We start from the raw sequence: 24803 nt of genomic DNA on the forward strand, positions 1-24803 counted from the left end.
ATTTTTGTAGGTAACCCATTATTCTCCGGAGTTACACAGGTTACATAGTAAGCTTTTTCCCAATTTCATATTGTCATATTCTGTGGAGGGGGAATAGGGAGAATGCACTACAAAAATTACAAATATTTTCTAACCTAATTTTATTTCGTTAAAATGTCAGACGTTTCTTGTGTCATTTTCTACGCTGGAAAAATGTTGCAAACAATTGAATTTCCATAGGTTGCTCTAAATATAAATTTATTTGAAGGCCCGTTACTTTGAGTTAGTGGTAATTAGATAAGAAATGTCATCCTGAGGCACTGATTTGTATATTTTCATTTTAACAAAAATATTACAAGTATTCGATCTTATCAGACTAACAATTTGGTCTACAGCTATGAATATAATAATTTACTTATGAGTAGAAATATTCCTTAGGCAACAATAAAACATTGGAATGTCCAACAAGAGTGGGTGATATAAATAATTGTTCAGCAATTATAAAATTCTAAACCAACTAGGTAAATTCCATAATTTTCCGTAGTAGCAAGTTAAACTAGAGTATTAAATACATATTTACACGTCTTATAACTACATCAGTCTTAATTCGTCGAATGAAAACCCTGTCGCATGTATAGTTAACGTAGGTACAACTGTCAAAAGTACCGAAATTCGAGTATTGCAAATCTCAAACAACAAAACAACGTAGTTGCAGTGACGTAGCACCGATTTCAATAGGAACGTGGAAAATTATGAATTATGCAAAACCGTTCGTTATAAATAATCATTAAACTGGTACCGATATTGAATTGTCTCTCTTGTTCGCTCTTTCCATTTCGCGCCTGTTGATGTAATTTAGAGGATAACACATCACAGCCGATGCCAGAAGAAGTCCTCCCGACAAATAAAATGACGCGTCGTAATTTCCTGTGGCTACTTTAAAGGCCCCCGCTATAGGAGCCCCAAACACTGCGGCCACTCCCTGGAACAGCAAAAGCAATCCAAACGCGTTGGTCAACTTCTCCAAGCCTAGGAGGTCGACCACTATGATCGACCTGAGCGACGCGAAGCAAGCTACAATGGGAAAAATGAGTTAGATAAACAGATTGCATTCAATGTTAACACTTACAAATCGACAGTCCAAACACCGCCGCATAGGTGAACTGGAATTCCGGTGTCATGGAAAACCCACTGAATATAGTGGCAATCCCGCCGATCGTGAGCGCGGCGTTGGTGACGAAGAGGGCGTTAACTCCTGGGAAGGAACTCAGGACGCCGCACAAGACTCTGCCTATCGTGTTGGCGATGCCGATGACGGATATGATGAAGAGAGTGTATTCCTTGAGCATGCCCGCGTTTTCGGCACGGTCAACCAAGAACATGAAAGGAACGTAGAAGCCCATCATGGTCAGGAATCCGCCCCAAGCGAGGATTTGGAAAGTTGGGGATTTGAGCAGGCTGAAATCGAGCATCGTGGCTAGGGTTCGTTTCACAGCTTCTGGGCAGAGTTTGCAAGAACGCTTTTTTTCCTCGTCGATGTCGTTCTTAGTGGGCAACCGTGTCACAGACAAGTTGTAAGCGATCGACGTGCGGGAGGTGTATTGAGGTAAACGAGTTAAACTAGCGCTGAAGAAGATATCGTCTCTGTACATAGGTCGGTTCACTTCTTGGTCCGTAACGGAGCCACTTCGCGCAGATTTAGGAACTATCATGGGGTTGGAACCTTTGGTCTCCAACAGACACTCTTTCCCTTCCACTTTATCTTCATTGGTGATAAAAGGAACACTCAGCCTCTTCTCGTAACAATATATGTCTAATACTCTTTGTTGAGGAATACTAATAGTGTGGTAGACATCCGAAACTCGAGGATAATTCGCGTTGTTGTTGACACCGAGCACGCGATTGAGAGAGCTTTGGCTGGCGTGACACGACTCGCTGGACTTCATCGCCTCCAAAGCCTTCTCCATCTTCATTTTGGTGATGGGAGGCAGCTTGCTCGGGTCCATTTGCAGTTCTTTTTCTTCTTCATCTTTGTTCGCGATTTCGCGCACTTTGGTGGGTTTCAAGGGCCTGAAAAATTGTTTTATTTTCGTGACACCAATTGAATCTCTAAGTTACCTGTAAAGGAGGCCGAAAACGACAGAACTGAAGACGATGGCGCCTTGGCACAAGAGAGCAGTTCTCCAACCCAAGCTTTCTATGAGAGCTGTCGTGATCGGAGCGAACATGAACGTTCCGATACCGGAACCGCATACTCCGATTCCGGTGGCCAAGGCCCTCCACTTTTCAAAATAGAAACCCACGGTGATGATGGACGGGACGTAGATCAGCCCAAAGCCGATACCTTTAACAATCACACAGTGCCATAAGCAAGAAGTCGTTGAGTGCACGTGGTGCAGCTCGATCCAACAAGTAGACAACAATGATTATTACAAAGCAAAAACGGCTTTCAATTTATGCATATTTTCTAGGTTATGTAATATTTAATAAATGTCACGGAGTAAGGACAAATGGTAAATTGTGGTGCGAATCTACTATTCTTCAAATTTTTGCATAGCTAATGTCAACGACATTTGATCTGTACTGTTTTGTTGTTATTGAAGACCTGATTGACGTTTTGTTCCAATTAAAATAATTGTTATCAAACTGTTTGCGTTAGCCTCGTGCTGATAGCACTCAGTAACGTAAACAATAAAATGTGATCTCTCACCTCCTAGGACTCCGAACACGATGCACAAGTAGTCTACGTTGGTGGCGAAGTTTGCAAGGGCGAAGGCCGCCGCCCCCAGCAGACTCCCTCCTATGGCGACCAATCTAAATCCGTATCTGTTAGCCACAGCACTGGCGAAGGGCCCGGCGATAAGATAAAACCCGGACATTAGTGATCCAACTAGTGCAACACGTGCTTCCGAGACGCCGAACTCTTTGGAAATCGGAGTCAAAAAGCTACCAAACGAGAAGATTATTCCGTCGACTATCAAATTGCACATGAAGGAGGCGAAGACCACCATCCAGCCCCAACCGCCGTCGGGTGGTACCACCACTTCAGCTTCATCCTCTTGGATGAAATCGGACTCTACGGGTTGTGTCTCTTCGGGGGAACATTTAGTGTCATCCTGAGACGATGTGGGGACTTGGAGGTACTCGTTCTTGGCATTTCCCGGGGGAGCACCATTCGGGGGAGACATGTCTTATCACGTTATCTGCGGGAAAAGGGCGCGTTATCTATGTGAATTCAGAGAGACGGTCTGGGTGTGGATTAGTTATCTTTTCACGGTCACGCTGTGGTGCCACTAGGGACTAGGCCGATCTTGCTGTACCTGTTATGCTAAATTGATCGATTTTTTCTAACCGATTAACATTTTAATTATTTGGATAAGCAGATGCAGATGTGGTGCGTTAGTGGAAGTCCAGCTGTGACATTTCCACTAGGATGCAAGATGTGATCTCGGCATTTTTACCTCAATGTGTCACATTTTTCCGTTGCAACATTGATTGGATTCGATTGCGCATTTTGTTCCAATTAAACACTGCGTTATCTAAATTTGGGCTCAAATCACCGCAACTAATTTGGTTTTAAAATACGTAGGGAACCGGACACGCGGCGTATATAAATTTTTGAAGATTGAAAAAAACTCCGACCGGTATCAGAACCGACTTTTAATAATCGCAAGGTTGATTAAATAATTATGAGAATTGGTGACGTCAATTTGACGAAAACCGGAAATTTACTCTCAATGTTTATTTCATCGAAGGCTTTATCCACTTTAACCCTCTCGGGAGTGGATGATCCGATGCCGCTTCGTTCACTTCAAATTACTTAAAACACTTCAAAGAAACACCGATCGTGTCCTCTTTGGGATCTATTTCTAACAAAAAAAGAGAGGTGCCTTATTAACTTCCCAATATTTTACCTGGCTCTTGTGCCTCTTACATCGAAAGCCAATAAAAAGCATTGTTGGGTGACGCTTTTTACAAAAATGCATCCACCAGAAGCACCGTTACTTTTTCGAAAAATTGTAAATTTTGATATTGTGTGCGGAATAAAAAAATAAATAGAGTTTAAGTCATACCTTATAAATAATAGTAACATAAGTGTTCAAATAGTACCACAATCATTCACAGGAGCACATTCGATGATTTTTCCCGCGTTCACTTCAACACTAACTGGTTGACTGAAAGCACAGAACTTGGCGCGTAGCGCAAGAATTGTTATATTTCAACAACAGTAATCACTGCTCCCCCCACTATAAATCCCATTTTAACTTTTTTTATTTTTTAGTTTCTTCGTTTTGTACGTATTATATACGGCGTTCTTCCAAAAATTATTTATCTATTTCAGGTGTGTAAATTTAATGTGATGGCATTCACCGTGAACGATAATAAAACTGTGCCTCTGATTTACTCCCTTTACTCGGAAAGACTTGAAGGTCCGCTGAAGATTGTAACATCAGCAAATATATGTAAAGTTAAATAAAACGTAAACGAGAACAAGGCACAATAAATTATTTTAAAATATGCATAAAAGTCACCTGAACGGTGACAAAGCAACATGAATAAATATAAAGATGAAGATATTTTTCATTCTCGTGGAAACTTTCCTATCACTCGAAATCAAGTGAATCGGTTTTCGAAAGGTCACTAGATATTTTAATGATCCATCATGACTTGAGACTTACAGCTGCAACTTAAAGTTTCAAAATCGGCGGTCATTTTCGCTTTAAAAAAATAATTTATGGTAATGTCGGTGTTTATTATGCCGGAAAGTTGTAGAACTTCACTACTAATCAGTTTTGTTTGTTAAAGATCTGAGAAAAATAATGCATATTAATTGTTGATCTGGGTTCTGCAAGTCATATGTGTTTATCGGTTGTTTTTCAGATATTCTGTAACTGGCACCCTCGTCTCAAGCCGGATGTCCCTTCAAAAATAGCGTCCCTAAAGCGACATTATTTCTGTCACAAAAAAAGCAATATTTGTGACAGTGTTCTTATCGCTGTATGGGGTAAGCCGCAACCTTTAAACTGGAGAGATAAAGACGTTCTTCAAATTTGCACTGGAATGTTTGTTAATAAATGTTGGTTAATCGACGATCAAAATTTCTATAAATATCCGATACAGATCGAATCGGACAACGTAAAAACAAAAAGGATAGTTGTGAAAGCGTGAACTATTGGACACAAAAAGACATTAATTGACATTTCCAGTTATCTCTCAATAAAATTATTCTAATTCCTTAAATTATCATAATTGGCACTATTTTCTAGTGTATGTAATTAGAAATATGTGTATCATAACAGAAAATTTACATTTTCGGTCAACAAATAGCTCCCACGTGGACACAAAAAAAAAATAAATGACGTGCTACGTATTCTGAAATTCCATCACAAAGCATTTTGACCCATTTTCCCCCAACATTGAGATTACAGCAATTAAATTAATATTTCTGGCAGACAACAGCAGTCGCGTCTGTTTGATAAAACAATATGTTCTCTATCATTACTAACACCTGCATTGAACTAGTTTATTGAGTGTCTAATCTCCCTCTAATTAATAACTCCATCGAGATTTTTTTCGGTTATTGAAAGCGGTTACAACGTAAAATTATAATGACACTTTGACAAATATTTCTGGCCCAAACTCGTGATTATCTATTCGGCACGGAATGAATGGACGCATGTTCAAACATAAATTTTACAGCGATTCTTGGAAGGACCAACCCTCATCCCCGTCGTTTCAACCTTGTTTTTTCTACACAAAAGACCGAAGTTAATGTATCTGAGCGTTTCCCGCCCTTATCTCCCGCGGCTGTTGCCTCTCTTGCACCATCCGTGGTCGAAAATTTCCATTATTATATTTTTGCCCCGAAAGGAGGACTGCAAGAAACGATAACTTTCCATAAATTCGCGAGTCGAACGATAACCTTTAGTCTCGAGATAAATTAGCGATGGGGTGTCACACATTTACAGGTTACACAATGTGTATTACACATGATAGCCCCCGCGACCTCTGTTATCGGTTAATTAATTTCGTCTCGATGGGACACAGTGTATAAAATCTGTACACAATACGTTGCGTACAAGATTGCTTAGCTGCGGGTCCTAAGAGTTAACACGTTACCCAATTATTTTGTAACAATAAGAGTCAATACTGTTGACACGAGAATCAGGATTAAAAATATTAATTCAGAGCAATGGTCTTATAAAATCTTCCGATATTTCAACACAGTTTATCACGAAATCCCTGACTCTTGAAACAGTTTTTTCTTGAATTAATTGCCAGAGAGATAACGTTGTGGGCTATTTAAATGCAAGTTCTACTTTCCCAATGACAATCTAGATGCATCTGTTGAATTTATTTGTCTATTTGGACACAGAATGTCCCAGGAAATAACCATTATTCAGTTTTGAACTCCTTAAGAACATAAATTGAATTGGTCGTAGACTTATTAAAAATTCCCTAATTAAAAAAAAAAAAAGAATCGTATTACCAAATTAACATCAGATATGTATTTTGTATCTTTCAAATGCATCGTTTTTCTCGTTCTGTTAGGCAATCGCAGACTTCAGCGAGATCTTTAAAACTGTAAATTTGGTAATTGTGATTTGGCAATTTATCCTGTTAATGGAATCGATTAATAATAATGTGCTTATAAATTCTAGATCCAGTTCGGAGCATTGCATGTTTGGAAATTACCGAATTTGGACCAGTCGAAGAAAAACATACAGTTTTTTTTATTTTAAACAGTTTTTTTTTTGTTTAAAACATGTTTTAAACTTGGTTTAAAAAAAAACATGTTTTAAACCAATTTTAAACACGAATAAAACAGCATTAAACCGGTTGAAATCTTTATTATGTTGCTGTACTTTTACGCTCGAGCACTGGGCATGCGCACTGCGCAGTTGTATTGCAAACTGCGAAATTACGGAAAATTAGATTTCTTATTATTTTCTCGTGTTATCCTCTAGTGGTATAATAGTAGTTTATTTAACGAGTTTGTGTGTAAATTGGGTTTTTTTTTGGCACTCGTGGACCTGTCATATAAAAAAAAACCCAATTTGTATTGGAAATGTGAATAATCTGAATAAATTAATAAATGAACGTGACTCAAAAAAGTTGAATTCTTGTATTTTTTTTGTTTTAAAACACATCGATTAAAAAACATGTTTAAAACATGTTTTAAACAGTTTTAAACAAACGTGTGTTTTTTATACAACATGTTTAAAACACTGTTTTAAACTGACGATTAAAACATAATGTTTTAAACATGCCAACCCTGGAAGAAACAGCATACAAAGTTGGTTAGTTGTGGCAAATCAAACGTCCGTCTTAGCTCGTTTGAAACGGATGTGCTAAATCATAGCGGAAAAATAATTCGTAACAAATCCGGAAGATTTATTTGTAGGCCAAATTCGCGTGAAAGCAAAATCGGCTCGGTTCAGTTTTGTTGTCAAATCCATTTCCTTGACCATAACCTGGGTGACGTCGTCCTTGTTCTAGGTAATGGATACTACCGGTAATTCCTAATTATTTATCGGTTGTCCGTTGGTCAGTTGTGCGGCCGCTTGTGCCAACATCCCAGATTACGTACGTGACCTCGTAAAAAATTGAGAACAATTCCCCGTAATTGCAAACTATCGGTATTTGAGAATTTACCGCCTAATGTAATAAACAGACAAGTTACATCAGCCTAACATCAATCCATGCAGTCATCTTTTTCTGTAATTTAACATGCAAAAACTATTCAAACATTCAAATTGTTAGCTACGCTCGTGAGCTAGCAATCACACTGGTAATTACAAAGCGGTCTAATTAATTATCCAGTGTTGCTTCAATAATGATAATGATCATGTTATTGATAACGACGTGGCAGGAACTTGTGTATACAACACAAGTGTACACATCGTACCGTTTACTACACTGAATGGTGTGCATGTGCATAATATGCAAATGATGTTGCGTACCACTATTATTACTATTGTGCACTTTCATGAATTTCATTTATCGACGTTGCAAATTTTTGTCGTTCGCCATTCAGGCTAAAACAAGCCTTGGATGTTTACGTCATGTCGGAACTTATCTTGTTACCACTGTCAAACAGATAAGAGCGGTTGAATTAAGTGCAGACGTACGTACATATGTACTTCCACTTTTAATGGATTTCCACTGCGGTAGCAGTTAGTTAATTGTTTAAGGTCGAACGCGTGAATAATCGGCGTTGCATAAATGCTAAAACCGTCGCACAAGCATTCCTTTGTAACAATTAAAAGGAATAGCCGACATAGAAATTTGGTAATTTGGCTGATGAAATCTTCACTTATCTTGCACCAGGCGAAAGTAATTTTGTTATTAAAATGTTGGGGGTTTGCCTGTGGTTTTTTGAAAGACAAAACAAACCTAATGCATACAGAGTCAATGTCAACGAGCGGGTCAAAAAACTTCTAGTTGAGGTTTACGGCAAAATCGTGTTATCTGTCCAGGAGTTGGTAGAGCAGAAGTTGCCGGTATCAAAATTACTTTCCTTTGATGAAAATCTTTTCTATTTATTTTCAGGAGATAATGTCTATAAATAGCCCACAAGAAGCGAAACTCCGGTCTATGTCTGTAAGTGAGGATAAATTACATGACCAGAAAAAGGTTCATTGAATCTACACACTAGATAACTGGTTTGTCAGAAGCCAATGGGTCTGAAAATTAACCAAGACCTTGTCATTGGCGTACTCGGCTCTCATCAATGAAAGCTACCGACACTTGTTACGGTGAAAGCTTGTCTAACGGGCTGATAACGTATTAATACGTCATTTGCACCTTTTTGTTTATTTACATATTAAAAATGTTGCATCAGTTTATTTATTACGGTCGAGTGAAGACCTTGCCATGCACAAAATAGTTTCGTTTCTCTCGGTGAACATTGTACAAATCCTTCAACTTCTCATTACTCATTAGTAAAAAGGCTAACATTTTATTTGAAAAAATTGAATAAAAAAAAAACAAAGTAAATATGTATTGTGTACTAAAACTAATCATTTTCTATTGAATAAATATCTCTAATAGAACCTGCAAATTCGGGGGAAAGAGGGGGATAATTATTGTATTGATGATTGTAATTTAAAACTGAAATGTAAATTCGATTTATACCACTCACATGTGTGACTTGGTGTCATAAAAACAACAATTTAAAGTAATATAAATTGTCATAGATTTAGACCTCGCGTCAATTTATACTTATTAATTAATTAATAGAAAATGATGCAATATTTTGGATTGTTTCATCCATTAAACATAACCGACTTCGACATCTTTTAACTTTCTTTTTATGTCTATTACAATGAAGGTAGTCAGAAAATGACCTGCACTTTACTGTGAATTCAATGATGCAACTTTTATGGAAATTGTCTCATCCTCCACAAAAAGATTTCTTTGAATATTTTTAGCCAATTTTTTTTTTGCAAAATGTTACAATCTTCCCAATGTTTTTTTACAATACGTATACATACTTTGATACCTGTTCCACACTCTTGGATGTTGGATATTTCATTTTTAATAAATTAAATATTTTTATATTATATTCGAATGTGTAAGAAAAATTCAATATTTAATAACAGCACCACAAAGTTTCAGTTTAGTCTTAATTACGTTTTCAATGTGAAGTTTATGAGTCTGCTAAGTAAACAATAATAAGAAAAATAAAAAATACACACACGTCTAACCCAATAAAGAAAATGCAACAAAGAGGGACGACACAAAGCAAAGAAAAAGTACTGAAGCAAACAATTATCATTTAAGTACATCTTAACATATTATAAAAGGTAAAATTTGTACGTATGTATACAACGTGTCTCAATTAATTTTAACCAATGACAGATCTCGTCAAGAACAACAAAATTGTTATGTACACATGCTTTCAAAACTTTCACGTACGCATGCAAAATCAAGTAACAACGATTTTGCAAAATTTTACCAGTGTAAACGGTGAACGGGTAATTTTGAGATTGATAGCATTTAAAAAAATTATGATCAGTCTCTCACGACACAAATTTCTGCCCATAATGAATAGCAACCCTTCTTATGGACCACCCCTCTTGTAATTTGAAAAGCATCAAATCTTTGTCTTGCTCTGTCAGTCGAGGTATTTTGACTTTTCAAAGTTTAAATGTCAGAGTTGATTAATTACAACTCTGATTTAATACAGTGAAAAATAGGTGTACGCGAAAGTTTTGAAAGCAAGTGTACCATTTTTGCGAAACATAATTTTCATTTCGGTATTTTACCACGAGCTGCCTATTTTCTAGTTATTTATTTGACCCAATGACAGTGACCGTGAAATACTTTTGAACTTTTTTTAACAAAAAATCGTAATGAAAGTAGAACTTTTTTCAATCATTTTATATAATCTCCTCGGAGATTATTGTCAAAGAATACCTACTATGCATTTCTGTTTCTTTTATTGGTTAATTTACATAAATCATTTTAAGCCAAATTTCTCAGCTCAACATTATGCAAAAAAATGTCGTATACAGTCGGAACGTTATAGATATGGATTGGGGACTTGTCGTTAAGTTGGCACTACCAGCAAAAGTAACTAGGCGCGCCAATAAGGTTACTGGAATTTATGACAGATCTCACTAATGTACAGTTCAATCATAAGTTTTAAGCGACCTTGAGTTTGACAATCCATATCCAAAACATTTCGAGTATACAACACGTTACGAAAGTCTCTTTTTTTCTTCACACATTTGCTGATTAACTCGGGCTCCACCCTCTTTAATCAAACTGCAAATTCATGAAAAAAAGTATGACTTTCATAATCATAACTAACTAGTTGTACAATATATTACATATTGTAAAATCAGCGCAAAACATTGTGTTTTTAGAATAAAGTTTTTTCGCTCCGCGGCCGAGGTAGAGACAAGAGGATTACATTTTTAGTTAGTTTTATTCGACTACAAAAGGCAGATGTTTACGTGTTCATTCTGTGATTTAGGCTAAAATTTTGTGAAATCGTTTCGTTTATTTTCGAATATTGAATACATTGATATTGTGTAGTGTATGGTGAAACGTGCGGGAGTGCTTCTCGAATCCAGATAATTTCCGTGCGGCTTCTTCTTGTGGGGGTACATAAAGGATTTGGTATAACCAATTGATTCAATTGACGTTTTACGAGAACGGGTGGAAAATGCTGCCACAACAATTCACAGTAACAGAGGTATGTTGGAAAGAGTGGAAGAATCATTGAATCATTTTGTCGGCGCCTTCATTATTGTATTGACAATAACGACGTTCACTTTGAACAGTTCGTGTAATTAGTGATTACTCTGAAAATTTTTACGGATTACTAATTTTAGGTATGGGCGATTCATTAGGGTCAGTTTAAAACATTTATTATTAAAATCGTTTTCATTTGATATCTACCGTATGATTCTTTTTTTTTTTCTTTTCCACCCCTATCATTATAGGTCACAGTAACGGGCGCAGCAGTTACCCGCTGTACATAGCACAAAACAAGTGAAAGTTTTCTTGCATTTGTTTTTTCTTCTTCGCTAATCAGCAGCATCGGCGTGATGTTTTTAAGAAATTGGTGGGACACGTCAATTTTATTTTGAAAAATGCCATCCTGTGACGTCCAATTTGTTTGAATGACGTCATTGATTATTGCGCAATCACGTCATCACCAATTTTTTTAAATGACAACTCCTACTTTTTTTTCTCTTTCTGATAGACCTAAACGAAACCTTACATTTTTTTTTCAAAGAAAATGACAAATTTTATTTCAAAATCTTAATTTAATTTTTTGCTATTGTTCGCTATTGTGAAATAAATATTTTAATGTTTTCGGAACAAATATACTTGGTAACTCAAGGGTTTGAATTTTTTTAAAGATCCTTTACAATCTTCCCGATATCCTAATTCCTAATTTACTAATTATTCTTATTTCTCGGCGTTGTAATTTGGAAGTTCATTTAACACTTGAGCAGTGACCCCACAAAGTGATGCAATACTGTATGTGGGAATGGAATAAAGCAAAAGAAAAGTTCTTAGGGTTTGTAGCGAATTGCAACCTGAAAGATGAGGTAATAGATACATAGTTTTGCACAGTTTGTTTGCTTGCATGTCAACATTCTTATGCCACATCACAGATTGTTTCATACAAACCACAGGGAATTTGACACATTCTGTATTGTTATTTAAATTTGTATTTATTTCTTTAAAACCTTGCTAACAGTTTCGTCTTTATTGAGACGCAGTGTTGAGGTATTTGATTAAAAGTTTTCGATATGAGCATTTAAACTTTGAAGTGATATGTCAGAATACCCAAAATTAGTATCGTCTGCAATCTTCACTAGTTTCAAGAGTTCAATCAAATACTGTGTTTCTGGTCTTTAATTGTCATTGTTTCACCATATGATTTATCGGATTTAAATTAAAAGATTTAAACTCATAACAATAATAACATGCTTATCTATCTATTATTTCTTCTGAAACTGGAAACACGGAGGCATCACAAATTATTATGCAGAATCCCGATGTACGTAAATCAATTTATTTTGCTCGGAATTTGATTTATAGTAGTCCCATGCCATGTGTTTTAAAAGATTAAATTATTCTAGAAATATTTTTCACGAACGTGATAATCAACAACAAAATATAAATTTTCAAATGAGTTTTTACAATAATTACAAAAAAAATAGAAAAAGAAATAACAACACCTTGATGGCATTTATCGTGAAAGAAATAATAATAATTTAAGCAAAAATCTATGTCGCCGTTGTCGCAAATTTAATTTCAACGGAAACATGTGGAATCTACAAAGAATCACATATTTTGTTATCATTCTTCAAATCACCATTTATTAATAAATGTTTACTTTTCTCATTGTTGACGTAAGATTGTACATTATTGTCTCTTTGTTTTTTTTTTCTTCACAACCACGAACAACTTTGCAATGTGTAACAGAGGAGTAGCCGACAAAGGCTCAGTCGGAAGGATTTGTTTTAGCAACACCAGCGAAATATGAGTCATTTATTGCTAAAATGGAGAAATTACAGAGTAAGCCTATCCCGTTGTTAAATAATTTACTCATTTATTTCATTACCTGTCCTATTATTTCTGTGTTGTCATGAATCATGTTCTCTAATTCAAACACAAAATTAGTGCTATTGTGATTAAACATTATAACGTAAAAACGTAACGTATTAGGTATAAGATTAAAAAAAAAAACAATCGCATGCTTGTTATTTCTGTAGAGAAATATTTTAATTATTGGATTAAAAAAGTACCTACACTTAAATGGCAAATGTATAAACACTATGCCATTGGTGAAACATTTTTGCGTATAATGTAAATGTAAATCAATTATTTATTAAACAACCTACACCACTAGAAAGAGGGGTCTAATGACAGGTAATTACAATACATAAAAACCAGAACGTAACAGTAAAAAATATGAAAATAATTTGTTGGTTGATGGAGAGCTTTTTCACTTGTAAAAAAAATATATTTACGTGTAGAGGCTGGTTCATTTAGGTAAGTCAATGTATTTTCTGGAAGTAGGAAATTAATTATCTTTACCAACGCAATTTTTTTTTACAGGAATAATTGAAATAAAATATGCCCTTTATTGTATGGGAAAAATGCAGATTAACATTAGCCCAAGGATTAATAATTTATGTTAATTACTGTGTTCCTATATTTACACAGCTTTGTTGAATGAAAAATACAGTTTCTAAATCATTAATTATAAGTGCGACCATATTTATAATAATGTATCTCGATTCAATTAACATCATTTCCATATTTCAAAAACGTTACGGTTTCAGAATTAATAAAAAAAATTGGACCTTCGTTTAACTACGTTCAATATACCTAACATTAGTGAGTGTAAATTCTTGAATTCGCGTACCTATATCGGTTTGATACGTAAAAAAACGTAACCCAGAGATAATTTCCTGATTTTATTTATTTCCTGTCTGCTGACTTATTTATCGTGGTTCACCAAAAAAAAAAATGACTATCATTAACTTCGGTAAATATTTATTTAAAAATTGTGCTCAAAATATTCAATGCACGATATTTTCAAGTTAATAACACAGGATACTGCAACCTCGAAATGTACGATCACTTCTTACCTCGCTTACTTGAGCATTTCCGTTTTTACCACTACATTATAAATCATATAAATTAGAAGTTGTTAATATTTTCATAGGCATCATTATAGCGTTCACATTTATGTGACCAAGCAAGGTGTGATCTGTATTTTAAGTTGCATAACTCTACAGACAGCTCTTCCGACTGCCGAGTAACATTCTGCCTGCAGTTTAGGAAAAAAAACAACTCGATCGATAATTTTTTTGTTCAAAAATTTTATTTTTTATTCAAATATAAACAACATACAATATATGATACGATATCTTTATGTAATAATTATAGAATTTGATATAACCAAAAACAATACAAAGTTTTATAGCAATAAAGCAGAACATCCCTCGATAGGAAAAAATAAAAAAAGGAATGTCAGAACAAAATATTGGAACTGAAAAAATATATGTATAATGTATCACCAAGATTAAAGTAGTTCCCTTAAACTTTGAACAGATTTTTTTAAAAGATCTTGTTGAGTTCGAGCGTGTTTTATTTCCAATTCGGCTAGCTCGATCAAACTAGAAGAAAAAACATCACAACGTGTACTTTTAAACGGTAAAACATACCTTTTTCTAAACGCATGCAATCTGCGAGTTTTAAAATCTAACAATTCTTCCTTGGCTTGTGCAGAAATAGCTTCAAACTGTTCACAAGCTTGCGACTGCGCCGCTTCAGCCTAAAATGAAATAATTAATTTTAAATCCGTCTTAAAGATAAAATTAAGTGACAAATCAGCTGTATTATTAGTTGCATAATGAAGTTATTAGTTACATGCATCAACATTCCTCTACATCTACAAGTCATTATTTGTACATAAATACCTCTTGGACTTCAGGAGCCTTTATGAAGTAAGCGTAACATTAAAAAATATATTAATTAACAGAAACTAACTAAAAATATCTATTTTTTAATAACATTAGAAACAAACTCAAACGTGTTATTTTACAATGAACAATTACATTAAAAAGTAGTTCTGATAAAAAGAAAAAACATACCGCGTGAATATCTTTGTTTTTGTGTCTGGCTTTTTCGAGAGTTCTGTTGGCATTTTCGTAATTCACCAAACACTTCAAGCGTCTTACTAACAGCGCACGCGCTGCCTGACTATCTCGCATGTAGTATCTAAGAGTATCTGCTAGTTTTAAATCCTGGTCACTAGCTATTCTGCTTTCGATTTTCTAAAATATTATTTTTTAATAGTATATTTCAAACCAAGGTAAGAAAGTGGTTTCTTGCAGACTGCAGGCAAAGATTATAAACCGAGTCGTAGACGAGGTTTGTAAGTGCCTAAGGTCTGCAAGGTAACAAGGTTTGAATACAATTTTTTTCCCTACCGGCACAACTTTGTTGAAAAAAGTCAAAAAAGATGGTTATATTCGAGATTAAAACGAAAATTTTGAGAATTGAATAGTAGGCTGTGTTATTTGTTTAATTAACTTGTCATCGCATTTGAAGATTTGAGGTTTGTTCGAAAATTTGATATAAACAGGGTAAAGTAATCTACCTACCTAGCTTATCTGTTTATTTTCCAGATTATATGATTGACCTACCAACTTACTTCATTGAATTGGCTTTCATTTATCAATAACTTATTTCACTTTTGACACTTTTGACATTTGTATTTTGGTACAGTTTTACCATAAACATTTCATGATTAACTTTCTTACCTTAGCGAGAAAGTTGAATTTTCTCACCTCAAATGAGGTATCCACAGCCTACATTTCTAACCGGTAGGGAGAAAAATTTATTTTGGTATTTTATTTTTAAACAACTTACCCTTGCTCTTTCAAACGTGTCAGACACTTTTGCTAAGAATTTATCTAATGGTCCAGGATCATTGTTGGCTAGTTGTAAAATACCACCAGAGATCTTAATATAACTATCAGCAAGTTCTAAAAAAAAAAAAAAAAAAACAATTAACCACTTTATTTTGAAAAAATCTATTTTTACCTTTATGTTTCTCAGTCATTTTGTCAGTTCGAGATGTAGCTTCTTTGAGCTGATTGTGGTATTCAGTTAAAGAATTCATTTGTTGCTCAAAGAAATCATTAACATCTCGCACTGTTGCATTGAGATAATACTGATCGGTGGTATTACCGATCGACTTGACCAAGCCGCCAAGTTGTTGGAGTTTGCCTTTAGGACGTGCGCACAAGTCTTGATCATACTCCAAAAACACGTGTAAATGAGAATCCTCTCGAAATATAGAATGACTCGCGAGACGCGTCAGAAATACCTCGTGCATCGCTACAGTTTTTTTAAACGTTGCTAAATATTCACTATAAAAATTGTTTGATTGTATGGTTAAAATGGCGATATTGAGCATCTTACGCTTCCAATTCTTGTTTCATTTTCGTAAATTCTTCCTTAGTCATAGTGCCTTCGCCCTCTCCTAAACGCTGGAGTTTTTCACGCGAGGCATCAAAATTTGGACGGGGTGGCGGTGGCGGTATCTGCATTCAACAATGTAGGGGACAAATGAACTACTTTAACTGGTTTACACTTACAATGTACCCTGCGTACTTTGGATCTTCTTCATACCGATCGTGTAACCAAATAAATTCTTCATGTTGTCTAACAACCAAAAACTCTGATTTTTGAAAATTTTTCATAGTGGTGCGTGTATGAACAGTAAATTTAACTTTATCTTTTTCACTGAGAGCATCAGAAATATCAACAATTAAGGTATTATCTATAAGGGGAACGTTATTGCCCTCATCTTGGTTGGATTTGTCCGTCTGTAATGGACAATTATCCAATTAGAATATTTTTAAAAGAAGATAAGAGGTTATTTTATACAACAAAACGCCCCTCAGTCTAAACAGCTTCCGGGCATTGCTAATTCTGCGATTTTATTCGACCTATTAATTAAGTACCCTTACCATTTTGAAAACAACAAAAAAGGGTTTAAATCATTAATTCTAACAAATATTCGGCATAAAAACCAACCACAATCACTGCAATGATGGCGTGCTGTCAACTGTCATGTCAAATTTCGTGGCATCAATGTTTCCAAACTGATAAAATTATAATAATTTTTCAATTTGCACTCTGATATTCGCCGCTTGTATATCTTCAACATTTAAATTATAATTAGCATAAGTAACAATAGGCGATGTACTCAATTCAAATAAAACTGTAAACAACACAAATTTAATTTTTTTAAATATTCATTTTTTTTTCTACTAGTGGCCACACCGTTTTTTGACAAGTGGGTGGATCTGTTATCATTTATTTAACCTAAAATTATACCAAGACAACTTTTTAAAAATATTCGTTTTTAACAATGACGTCTATAATTCGTGCGCTGCAACAAGAAGTATTTCAACCCAACGAGGAACGACTCATAACTTGTTGTCATGTGGGTAAATATATGAAGAAAAAGAAAACTTCATTCTTGTGTCTTGTCAGCACTACCAGCCCCCCAATTAACATAACAATAGTACAAGTGAAACAAACTGACAAACAAACACATAAAAAGAAACGTAGTTGGGCATTAGCTGAACTGAAATCTGTTGATGGGTACAATGACTCCCTTGAAACTCAAGAATTTGATCTTCATTTTGATAAAATCTATCGTTGGGTGGCCACAAATGTTAAAGAACGCCATTCTTTCATACACAATTTGTGGAAACAATCTGTTAAACATATCATGAAGGATATGCCTACTTTTAAAAATGTGCCCACATCTTGGGTCACTGAAGATGCAATGACACCTGAGAATAAATTTGTAAGTTCACCTTTATTTGGGGATAATGATTTGACTGAAGATTTTCAAGCCATTACTGATAAAGAACAAGAGGACTTAAAAAGGTAACATTTGATTGTAAATGTTGTCATATTTAAGTTATAAATTCATAGGTTAATGTCTGGATGTGAGTTTGCAATTAGCAATGCAGAAGCTTTTATGGATATATTGGCTAGGGATTTATCACTTCTTGATGGTGAAAATGTTCAATGTGTTTTGGCTTCTGAGGAACAAGTAGAAAGTTTAATGGGTCAGTTAGAAATTGCCATAAATGAAGCAGATAGACTTGAAAAACAGCTGGACTCTTATGATGAAATATTATGTCATGTTAGAGATACAATGGAGAAAATGGAGAAAAAGAATTCCATGATTTCTGTAGTTGATAAAAACAACCAACTTCTGTTACAAGAACTGGAGAAAATTGTTGTATGTGGTAGTTATGCAACCCAAAATACAGTCATTTTGCATTTGCTCCACTCAATATTTTCAATTATTTTAAAATAAAATTTCAGACACGTCTAGATCTTCCCAGAAAATACCAAGAAACATTAGAAAATGCGGACTTCACTACGACGCAAGGTTTAAAAGCAGCAGTTGAGGCTGGAAATGCTTTAAAAGTTGCAATGAATTCAGACATTGATAAAGCTCTCTTGCAAATGACAGCAGTGCAAGAACAAAGACGTCGCTTTGAAAAATATAAAGAAAAATTTTCACGTAGCATTTCGCGACAACTGAATAATTTATTTATTCATTATGGCAACCATAAAGGCGAATCTGACAAAAATATTGAGGGATTAATCTTACCCCAACACAGTGGAGTTCACAAGGAATTGAACTCTTACATAGAACTCATGCACTGGATTAAAGTAACATTTAATGCCTTATTTTTTTTTTGTAATGATTCAAACGTTTATTAGGTTATGGATCGAAAATCATATGAATCTTTAAAGAATGTGTACACTAATTCTTTGGGAAAACTGTATGAAAGAGACTTGAAAAATTTGTTTGAATTAGCAAAAACAAAAATTGCGGCACCGGGAATTGTAACTTCGCCTACAACTCTGATTGGTTTGGATCGTGACATGTGGACTTTGGAGACCAGTTCGCATGACCGAAACAATTATAAAGTCACCTTAGAGCAAGTACTCACGCAACTAGAACCCGTGTGTTTGCAAGAACAACAATTTTGTGTTAACTTTTTCCAGGTTGACTGCTTCATCTTAAACGCTTTAATTTTAAAACAATTTGTTTCCAGCTGGATGTATTAAGCCCCAGTGCAAAAAATACTTTAACAACACTTGACGGTCCTGAAATTGACATAAATATTGTTTCTCCGCGCAAAGCTGAGAAACAAATCAACGAAGACGTACGCGGTATGATGAGTAATTTGTTTTCGTGTCTCAAAAGCGAACTAGACAACTTAATTGATCACATAAAAAGGCAAGATAACTTGTAAGTATTATCCGTTCGCCGTAAAACCCGATTATGTCGGTCCAATAATAATAATTTCAGTTACTGCATGTACGTGTTAGTTTGCTTAAATCAACACGTGATGTCAGCGCAGAGCTCGTTCTTGAGTAACACTTTTGCTTCTGAGCTAATCGAAGTGAAACGCTCATTGGATCAATTCATGCAGATGCAAATTGACTCGGTTAAAGAGTGTAAGCTCTCTAGAAAGTCCAAATGCGGAATATTGCCTTATGTATCAAACATTGAAGAGTTTGCCATAAATGCAGACTGCTTGCTAAAAAGTGATCGCCGCGCCGATTTAGAAAAGTGGTACACCAGACTGGTGGACACTATTTTAGAATATATCACTATCCACTCTAACGACCATCACAAAACACCACCACAAGTTATAAAAATGGGTAAAACAAACTATTTGGTCTTACAGTGGTGTTGCTAATGGGGAGTTTGCAGAAAATTATCATCATTTATATTCGCTTTTGTCCCAATTAAAAATATCTGTGCTGGATGCTCAGAGGAAAGAAGCCAAACAAAAATACAACGACGCCTTACAAGGTTATGTCACGTTATATTTTGGACGCCCGCTTGAAAAATTAAATGTACTTTGAATAATTTTACCGGCACCGCGACAAAATGCTTTTTATATTTTCGTTGCAGACGTTTTTTGAAGGGGTTCAAGCGAGGGTCGCGAGTGGCGTGAAGGCGTCGGAAGTGAGTTATCAACTGGCATTTAGCAAGCAGGAGTTACGCAAAGTTATAAATCAGTACCCAGGAAGTATGGTAATTGTTAAAGGTGACATTACGAGTTCATTTTTTTATTGGCAACGTGAAACAGGTAAAGAAAGGATTGGAAGCTTTGTATAAAAAGGTCGAAAAGCACTTGTCTGAAGAAGGTAACTTGCTGCAAGTTGTGTGGAGAGCGATGCAAGAGGAGTTCATCAGACAGTATAAAATGTTGGAGGATTTGATTCAACAATGCTACCCGGGTTCGATGATTAATTTGGAATTTACAATTGACGACATCTTACATTTCTTTTCCGATATCGCCAGGTCTCACTAACGTAAGAATTTAATTTCTTTATTGTCGAACAAAAACTCGGATTTCAACCGGTTTTTTTTTATTGTGTTAAAAAAAATCACTTTCACTAATGAAAACATTTTTTTTAGGTAAACATTATATTCAAAATAAAAAATCTTTACAATCTTTGTTGTTTGCAATATTCCCATATAACTATAGCACCTGCGACGTGAACATTTAGAGAGCGTGTCATCCCGAATTGAGGAATCTCGATACAATGATCGAGCAGCGGTATCAAATTCGGTGGTATTCCTTCTTTTTCGTTACTAAATTAATTTGAAATCAACAATTGTTGTCAATTTAAAAACTCGCACTTACCCCAAAACAAGAACTGTCATTTTTGGAAAGTGAAAATCGTCCAACTTCACACTTTCAGCAGTTTGTTCGGCACCAATCACGCTGTAACCTTGCGTTTTCATTTCAACAATAAATTTCGACAAATCTTCAACTTTAACTTCTAGAATGTCAACCCAATTTTCGGACGACATGCTTAAACTTTTAAATTCCTTATCAACAGCGACTTTAGACGTTCTCATTACTATCTGCTTAATACCAAAAACTTCACAAGTTCGTGACAAACCACCCAGATTTGCTGACTTTTCAATAAGCGAAGTAACGAGTATGAAATCGTTCGTAGATTTTGCTGCTTCAGGGTTATCCAACATGTCTTTCCACGGGGTAATTTTCTTTTGAATATTGTAAGTCGCTTGAACGTCACTCTTGAATCCGGGCAACTCTGTTGCATCATCATCTAAACTAGTGGTGTGATTGAATCTAAGATTGTTGAACTGTTTGTGACTGGCAGCGTCAGTCAGATTTTCCCATTCCATCGCGGTAACTCCGTTCTCTTTTGGAATAGCGTAAAATATCGTAGAGTGATCGCAATTTTCCACAGAAAAATAATCGAGGAATTCGCGTTTCATAGTGGGGAAATCGTAAACAGTACCGTCAGTAGCGTCGACTACTTGTTTCAAGGAGTCATAAAGAATTTTGTATTTGTTTACGAAATGTGAATCGTCATTTTGTAAAGCTTTCTCATAAAGCTTAAGTATCGCCACCTGCAAATATAAAAATGGGAAATAATTGAGTTAGTCGAATTTCTAACACGGCACCTGGGAATATATGCGGAGTTTAAACTGTGGTCCCATCGTATGTGGAAGAAGAAGATTAACAACTTGATCCGATTGTTCATCACGAGGGGTCACTAAATGATAAAGGATTGGTATAAAACTGGAAATCGTTGCAACTCTCCTGTCGGCGATTTGAAATTTGTCTCCTATATGCTGAATAAAAAATTCGTTCTTCTGCTTCAGCAAACAAATTAAAAGCCACTGCATAAGATGTTTCACAGACGGCTGATGGCTCTCCATTAAGAAACTCTCAACAAGAACGTCAACTAATTTTGATTCTTCACTTTTAACATGTGTGTGAATCAGCAGTAAAGCTTGCATGATCCGTAGTTTCTGCAAATGAATCTGGAAAAATGATTTCTTGTTCAGATATTATTGATTGATTTATTACAACGAAAATACCTGCGAATCTGGAAAATATCGTTTGGCGAAATGTTTCATGTATTTTTCGATCAATATTGACACAAACGTTTTTATCACGTTTTCAGTCTTTGGCGGTTGTTCTTTGATCAACTGCAACATCGCGTCAAAGGCCCACAGTCTAACTGAAATTTCTTCCAGATTGGGGCTAAAAGTGTACACTATGAATGACGACAAACAAAAAGTAAATCTAAACTAGAATTGTTTGCAATAATTTAAAGAGAATATTAAATCTTACTTGTGTTCTTTTTTTCCTAATTTCTGGGCTATTTCCTGACAGGCGCTGTATTCTACTCTAAACAACACTGTTAGATAATTTGCACAATATTTAAAAGTTTAGCTACTTACTTGTCGTTTTTGTTAATTTTGATTCCGTATAAAATTAACTCGACAATAACAGGAATGAATATGAATGCTTTTTGTGGAATTTCTTTACACAGTTTGGCAATTTTTTCGGACAAAATGTACGCAATTGTATTATTTGAAGTGTTTAATAATCTCTCAGTAAAATCAACTATTCTAGCGGAGAATTTATCATTAGCGAGTACACTTGGGTGAAAGATTTGTGTAAGAAATAGATTTGCCGTTGCCTTAAAATCGCCGTTTTTAATAAAATTTAAAAATTCCTCAAAACATCTGTCAAAAAACTGAAGCACTGCTGTTTGGTCAATGTATTTTAAAAACTGGGAGATATTTTCGAGTATCGTAATCGTTGCGCTACTTTGAGAATCTAATACGTTTCCCAACACAATGACGGTTTCTTCAATTTCTGTGTCTGTGCAACACTCACCCAAAGAATTAAATATTATTTCTACAAAAAAGTGAGTAATGCGTTCGTCAATTTTTTGGGTATTTCTGAGGAATCTTTTCTTCCAAAAATCAATTACTCTTGCACTGTATTTGCCGGTTGTGCTAATTATACCAAAGGCAACCACCTTTTGAGTGTTGCTATATCTCGCGGTATTTTCATCCAGCAAAATATGAAAAGCCTTTTCTGATAATGCAGGAACAGAAATGTCTTTATTTAATCGTAACAAAACCGTAACGTCGTCATTTTCGTCAAGTGAATCAATTCTATTCAGGACGTAATTTTCTACGTCAGTTCCATTAAAATGTTGACGAAAAAATAAATGAATCAAATCTGTCTTTATAGAATAAGTGGTAATTTTTGGGACTGGCAACAATTCTATTTGTAAAATTCCGAAAATTTTCATTGCCAACTGGAAATTGTTGTAATCGTCGACCACAGGAGATAAGAGATTTCTGCGTAAATCGTGGACGTACGGTAAAACTGTTTCCCTATTGGATTCAAGAAAATTATCAAGTGAAGTCGGTTTAAACTGCCACAACAAATCTAGGATTTTAAGTAAATCATTTAAAGAGTCGAGTACTACAGGACTCTTTGCAAAATAAATTAAAACAATATCTAGACACCCTTCTCTGATAAACTTGTGTGGAATGAGTTTAAGTTTTTTGGTAATATTTTCCATTAACGACAGTGGAATTGAAAAGTTTGTTGCGGTATTGAAAACGCTGTTGCAGAAACACCAAATCGCAGCAGGAATCCAAAGGATGTTTAAACTCTCTCGTAGCAAAATTTGAAACTGCTGTTCATTCAGCTTGTTACAGAAATTACCGATTTCTCGGAAGATGCGCTTAGAATCTACGTTACACTCATTTTTATTTATTGAAAATAACACGTCGCTGATGATATAACGTGAATCGGACCAATCAGATTCGTTTTGTAGGATGAACATGGCAGTTTTATACACGACAACATTTTGCGAACAATTCAGAAAAATTTTATACAACTGTACCCTCCACAGAATGTGTAATTTTTTTATTGAAGACAACATTTGCAAGGAGGGTTCAATTATATGCAACTGTTTTTCATTTGATACATCTAAAAGAATCAAATAATTTCGCCACATTTTTTCAATGTCATCGACGTCATTTTCCGCCTTTAAATATTTTGGAAAGCAATTTGAGTTATTTGCCTTAAAAGCAACTTCTACACTTCTAGATAACAAATAGACTGCTTGTTTGCGCTGATAGCTGTGTTGACTTACTATACAATCCATCAGAAGCAACCAATAATCATCGAATTTTAACAAATTGAAATTACTGGGGTTAAAATCCGCAGTAATGAATTTATCATAAAGGACACACAAGATTTCTAGTTTTTTTGTTTCTTTAATCAACGTAAATATTTCTATCAACAGGATATTTCTGACTTTGTCGTCATTTACGTTAAGATAATTAGGTAAGAGGTGAGTCAAAGTAAAGGTAATTAAAGGTTTAGACGGCCCTCTTAAAACTGTTAAAATTCCATTATGAAACTGATTTGAATTACATTGTAAGCAATTAATTTGTTTATATTCTTGGTTGCAATATTCTAAAACAACATTCAACAAGTTAAGGGCGTAATATAATTCGTCTGTGTTTTTACTTGACTGTAGCTTTTCTAGACAATACTTTATGGCTTGCATTAAATATTGTTCACTGTTTGCGGCAACAGACAAAGTTGTTTTAAGAATCTGAATCGCCAAACCAACGTTTTTGATATTTTCATTATAAATGCAACTAATAGAAACATTTATTCTTTCACAATGTCCTTCTGTAAGCCTTCGTTGTTTGATCTGAAGAAGACAGTTGAGTGTTTTAGGGCACGTAGTGGTTTCTATTAAGTTATTCAGAGATTCGTTCGATAAAACGCGTTCTAATAAATTATATTCTAATTCCATTTTTTCAAGAAACTGTTATTAATTCATCACTACACAAACACAAAATTTTAATCGTAACTTAACATGCTGCACTAGATTACTCAAATAAATTGAGGTTA

At 35.0% G+C, this 24803-nt stretch overlaps 4 protein-coding genes across 6 annotated transcripts; 1 reads left to right on the plus strand and 3 right to left on the minus strand.

Annotated features, from left to right (window-relative positions):
• Nucleotides 1-292: 292 nt before the first annotated feature.
• Nucleotides 293-4206, minus strand: LOC138134356 (monocarboxylate transporter 12-like). Its single transcript, XM_069052553.1, has 5 exons — nucleotides 4053-4206; nucleotides 2690-3182; nucleotides 2098-2323; nucleotides 1109-2049; nucleotides 293-1053 (listed from the first exon to the last, which is right to left on the minus strand). Exons 2-5 carry the CDS (start codon nucleotides 3165-3167, stop codon nucleotides 767-769), a joined length of 1932 nt encoding a protein of 643 aa, XP_068908654.1. The 5' UTR covers nucleotides 3168-3182; nucleotides 4053-4206; the 3' UTR covers nucleotides 293-766.
• Nucleotides 4207-14319: 10113 nt separating this feature from the next.
• Snx6 (sorting nexin 6) lies at nucleotides 14320-17145 on the minus strand. 2 transcript variants are annotated; one of them, XM_069052583.1, is made up of 9 exons: nucleotides 17001-17145; nucleotides 16626-16856; nucleotides 16450-16571; nucleotides 16069-16397; nucleotides 15895-16010; nucleotides 15114-15296; nucleotides 14940-14957; nucleotides 14685-14794; nucleotides 14320-14636 (listed from the first exon to the last, which is right to left on the minus strand). In XM_069052583.1, the coding sequence occupies exons 1-9, from the start codon at nucleotides 17001-17003 to the stop codon at nucleotides 14543-14545; spliced, it is 1206 nt and encodes a 401-aa protein (XP_068908684.1). In that variant the 5' UTR covers nucleotides 17004-17145; the 3' UTR covers nucleotides 14320-14542. The 2 variants fall into 2 exon arrangements, with proteins under 2 accessions (XP_068908684.1, XP_068908685.1); XM_069052584.1 differs by lacking the exon at nucleotides 14940-14957 and having other exon boundaries at nucleotides 17001-17144.
• Nucleotides 17146-17379: 234 nt separating this feature from the next.
• Nucleotides 17380-24705, minus strand: LOC138134360 (uncharacterized). The gene is made up of 6 exons (XM_069052564.1): nucleotides 22310-24705; nucleotides 22200-22256; nucleotides 21944-22109; nucleotides 21524-21886; nucleotides 20730-21469; nucleotides 17380-20677 (listed from the first exon to the last, which is right to left on the minus strand). The coding sequence occupies exons 1-6, from the start codon at nucleotides 24703-24705 to the stop codon at nucleotides 20530-20532; spliced, it is 3870 nt and encodes a 1289-aa protein (XP_068908665.1). The 3' UTR covers nucleotides 17380-20529.
• On the plus strand, nucleotides 17405-20537 carry Sec3 (exocyst complex component Sec3). Of its 2 annotated transcripts, XM_069052569.1 has the most exons (10): nucleotides 17405-17931; nucleotides 17980-18292; nucleotides 18379-18732; nucleotides 18784-19071; nucleotides 19122-19318; nucleotides 19379-19734; nucleotides 19787-19932; nucleotides 19991-20113; nucleotides 20169-20394; nucleotides 20501-20537. In XM_069052569.1, the coding sequence occupies exons 1-9, from the start codon at nucleotides 17405-17407 to the stop codon at nucleotides 20391-20393; spliced, it is 2529 nt and encodes an 842-aa protein (XP_068908670.1). In that variant the 3' UTR covers nucleotide 20394; nucleotides 20501-20537. The 2 variants fall into 2 exon arrangements, with proteins under 2 accessions (XP_068908670.1, XP_068908669.1); XM_069052568.1 differs by having other exon boundaries at nucleotides 20169-20537.
• Nucleotides 24706-24803: the final 98 nt, after the last annotated feature.

Source organism: Tenebrio molitor, chromosome 7, assembly GCF_963966145.1.
Source record: "Tenebrio molitor chromosome 7, icTenMoli1.1, whole genome shotgun sequence".
NCBI classification, from domain to species: Eukaryota; Metazoa; Arthropoda; class Insecta; order Coleoptera; family Tenebrionidae; genus Tenebrio; species Tenebrio molitor.

Bases quoted from the DNA above. Each gene is read 5' to 3' on its own strand.
- LOC138134360 (XM_069052564.1), bottom strand. From the start codon at position 24,705: ATGGAATTAGAATATAATTTATTAGAACGCGTTTTATCGAACGAATCT. The intron at 22,110-22,199 runs GTAAGATTTAAT...GTACACTTTTAG, and splicing joins TTAGGAAAAAAAGAACACAA to CCCCAATCTGGAAGAAATTT. The intron at 21,470-21,523 runs GTGCCGTGTTAG...TTATATTTGCAG, and splicing joins AACTCCGCATATATTCCCAG to GTGGCGATACTTAAGCTTTA.
- LOC138134356 (XM_069052553.1), bottom strand. From the start codon at position 3,167: ATGTCTCCCCCGAATGGTGCTCCCCCGGGAAATGCCAAGAACGAGTAC. The intron at 2,324-2,689 runs GTGAGAGATCAC...TGATTGTTAAAG, and splicing joins CGTGTTCGGAGTCCTAGGAG to GTATCGGCTTTGGGCTGATC. The intron at 2,050-2,097 runs GTAACTTAGAGA...ACAATTTTTCAG, and splicing joins GTTTTCGGCCTCCTTTACAG to GCCCTTGAAACCCACCAAAG.
- Snx6 (XM_069052583.1), bottom strand. The intron at 16,398-16,449 runs GTAAGATGCTCA...CAATTTTTATAG, and splicing joins ATGAAACAAGAATTGGAAGC to TGAATATTTAGCAACGTTTA. The intron at 15,297-15,894 runs GTAAGTTGTTTA...ATAATATTTTAG, and splicing joins ACACGTTTGAAAGAGCAAGG to AAAATCGAAAGCAGAATAGC.
- Sec3 (XM_069052568.1), top strand. From the start codon at position 17,405: ATGACGTCTATAATTCGTGCGCTGCAACAAGAAGTATTTCAACCCAAC. The intron at 17,932-17,979 runs GTAACATTTGAT...ATAAATTCATAG, and splicing joins GAACAAGAGGACTTAAAAAG to GTTAATGTCTGGATGTGAGT. The intron at 19,933-19,990 runs GTACTTTGAATA...TTTTCGTTGCAG, and splicing joins GCCCGCTTGAAAAATTAAAT to ACGTTTTTTGAAGGGGTTCA.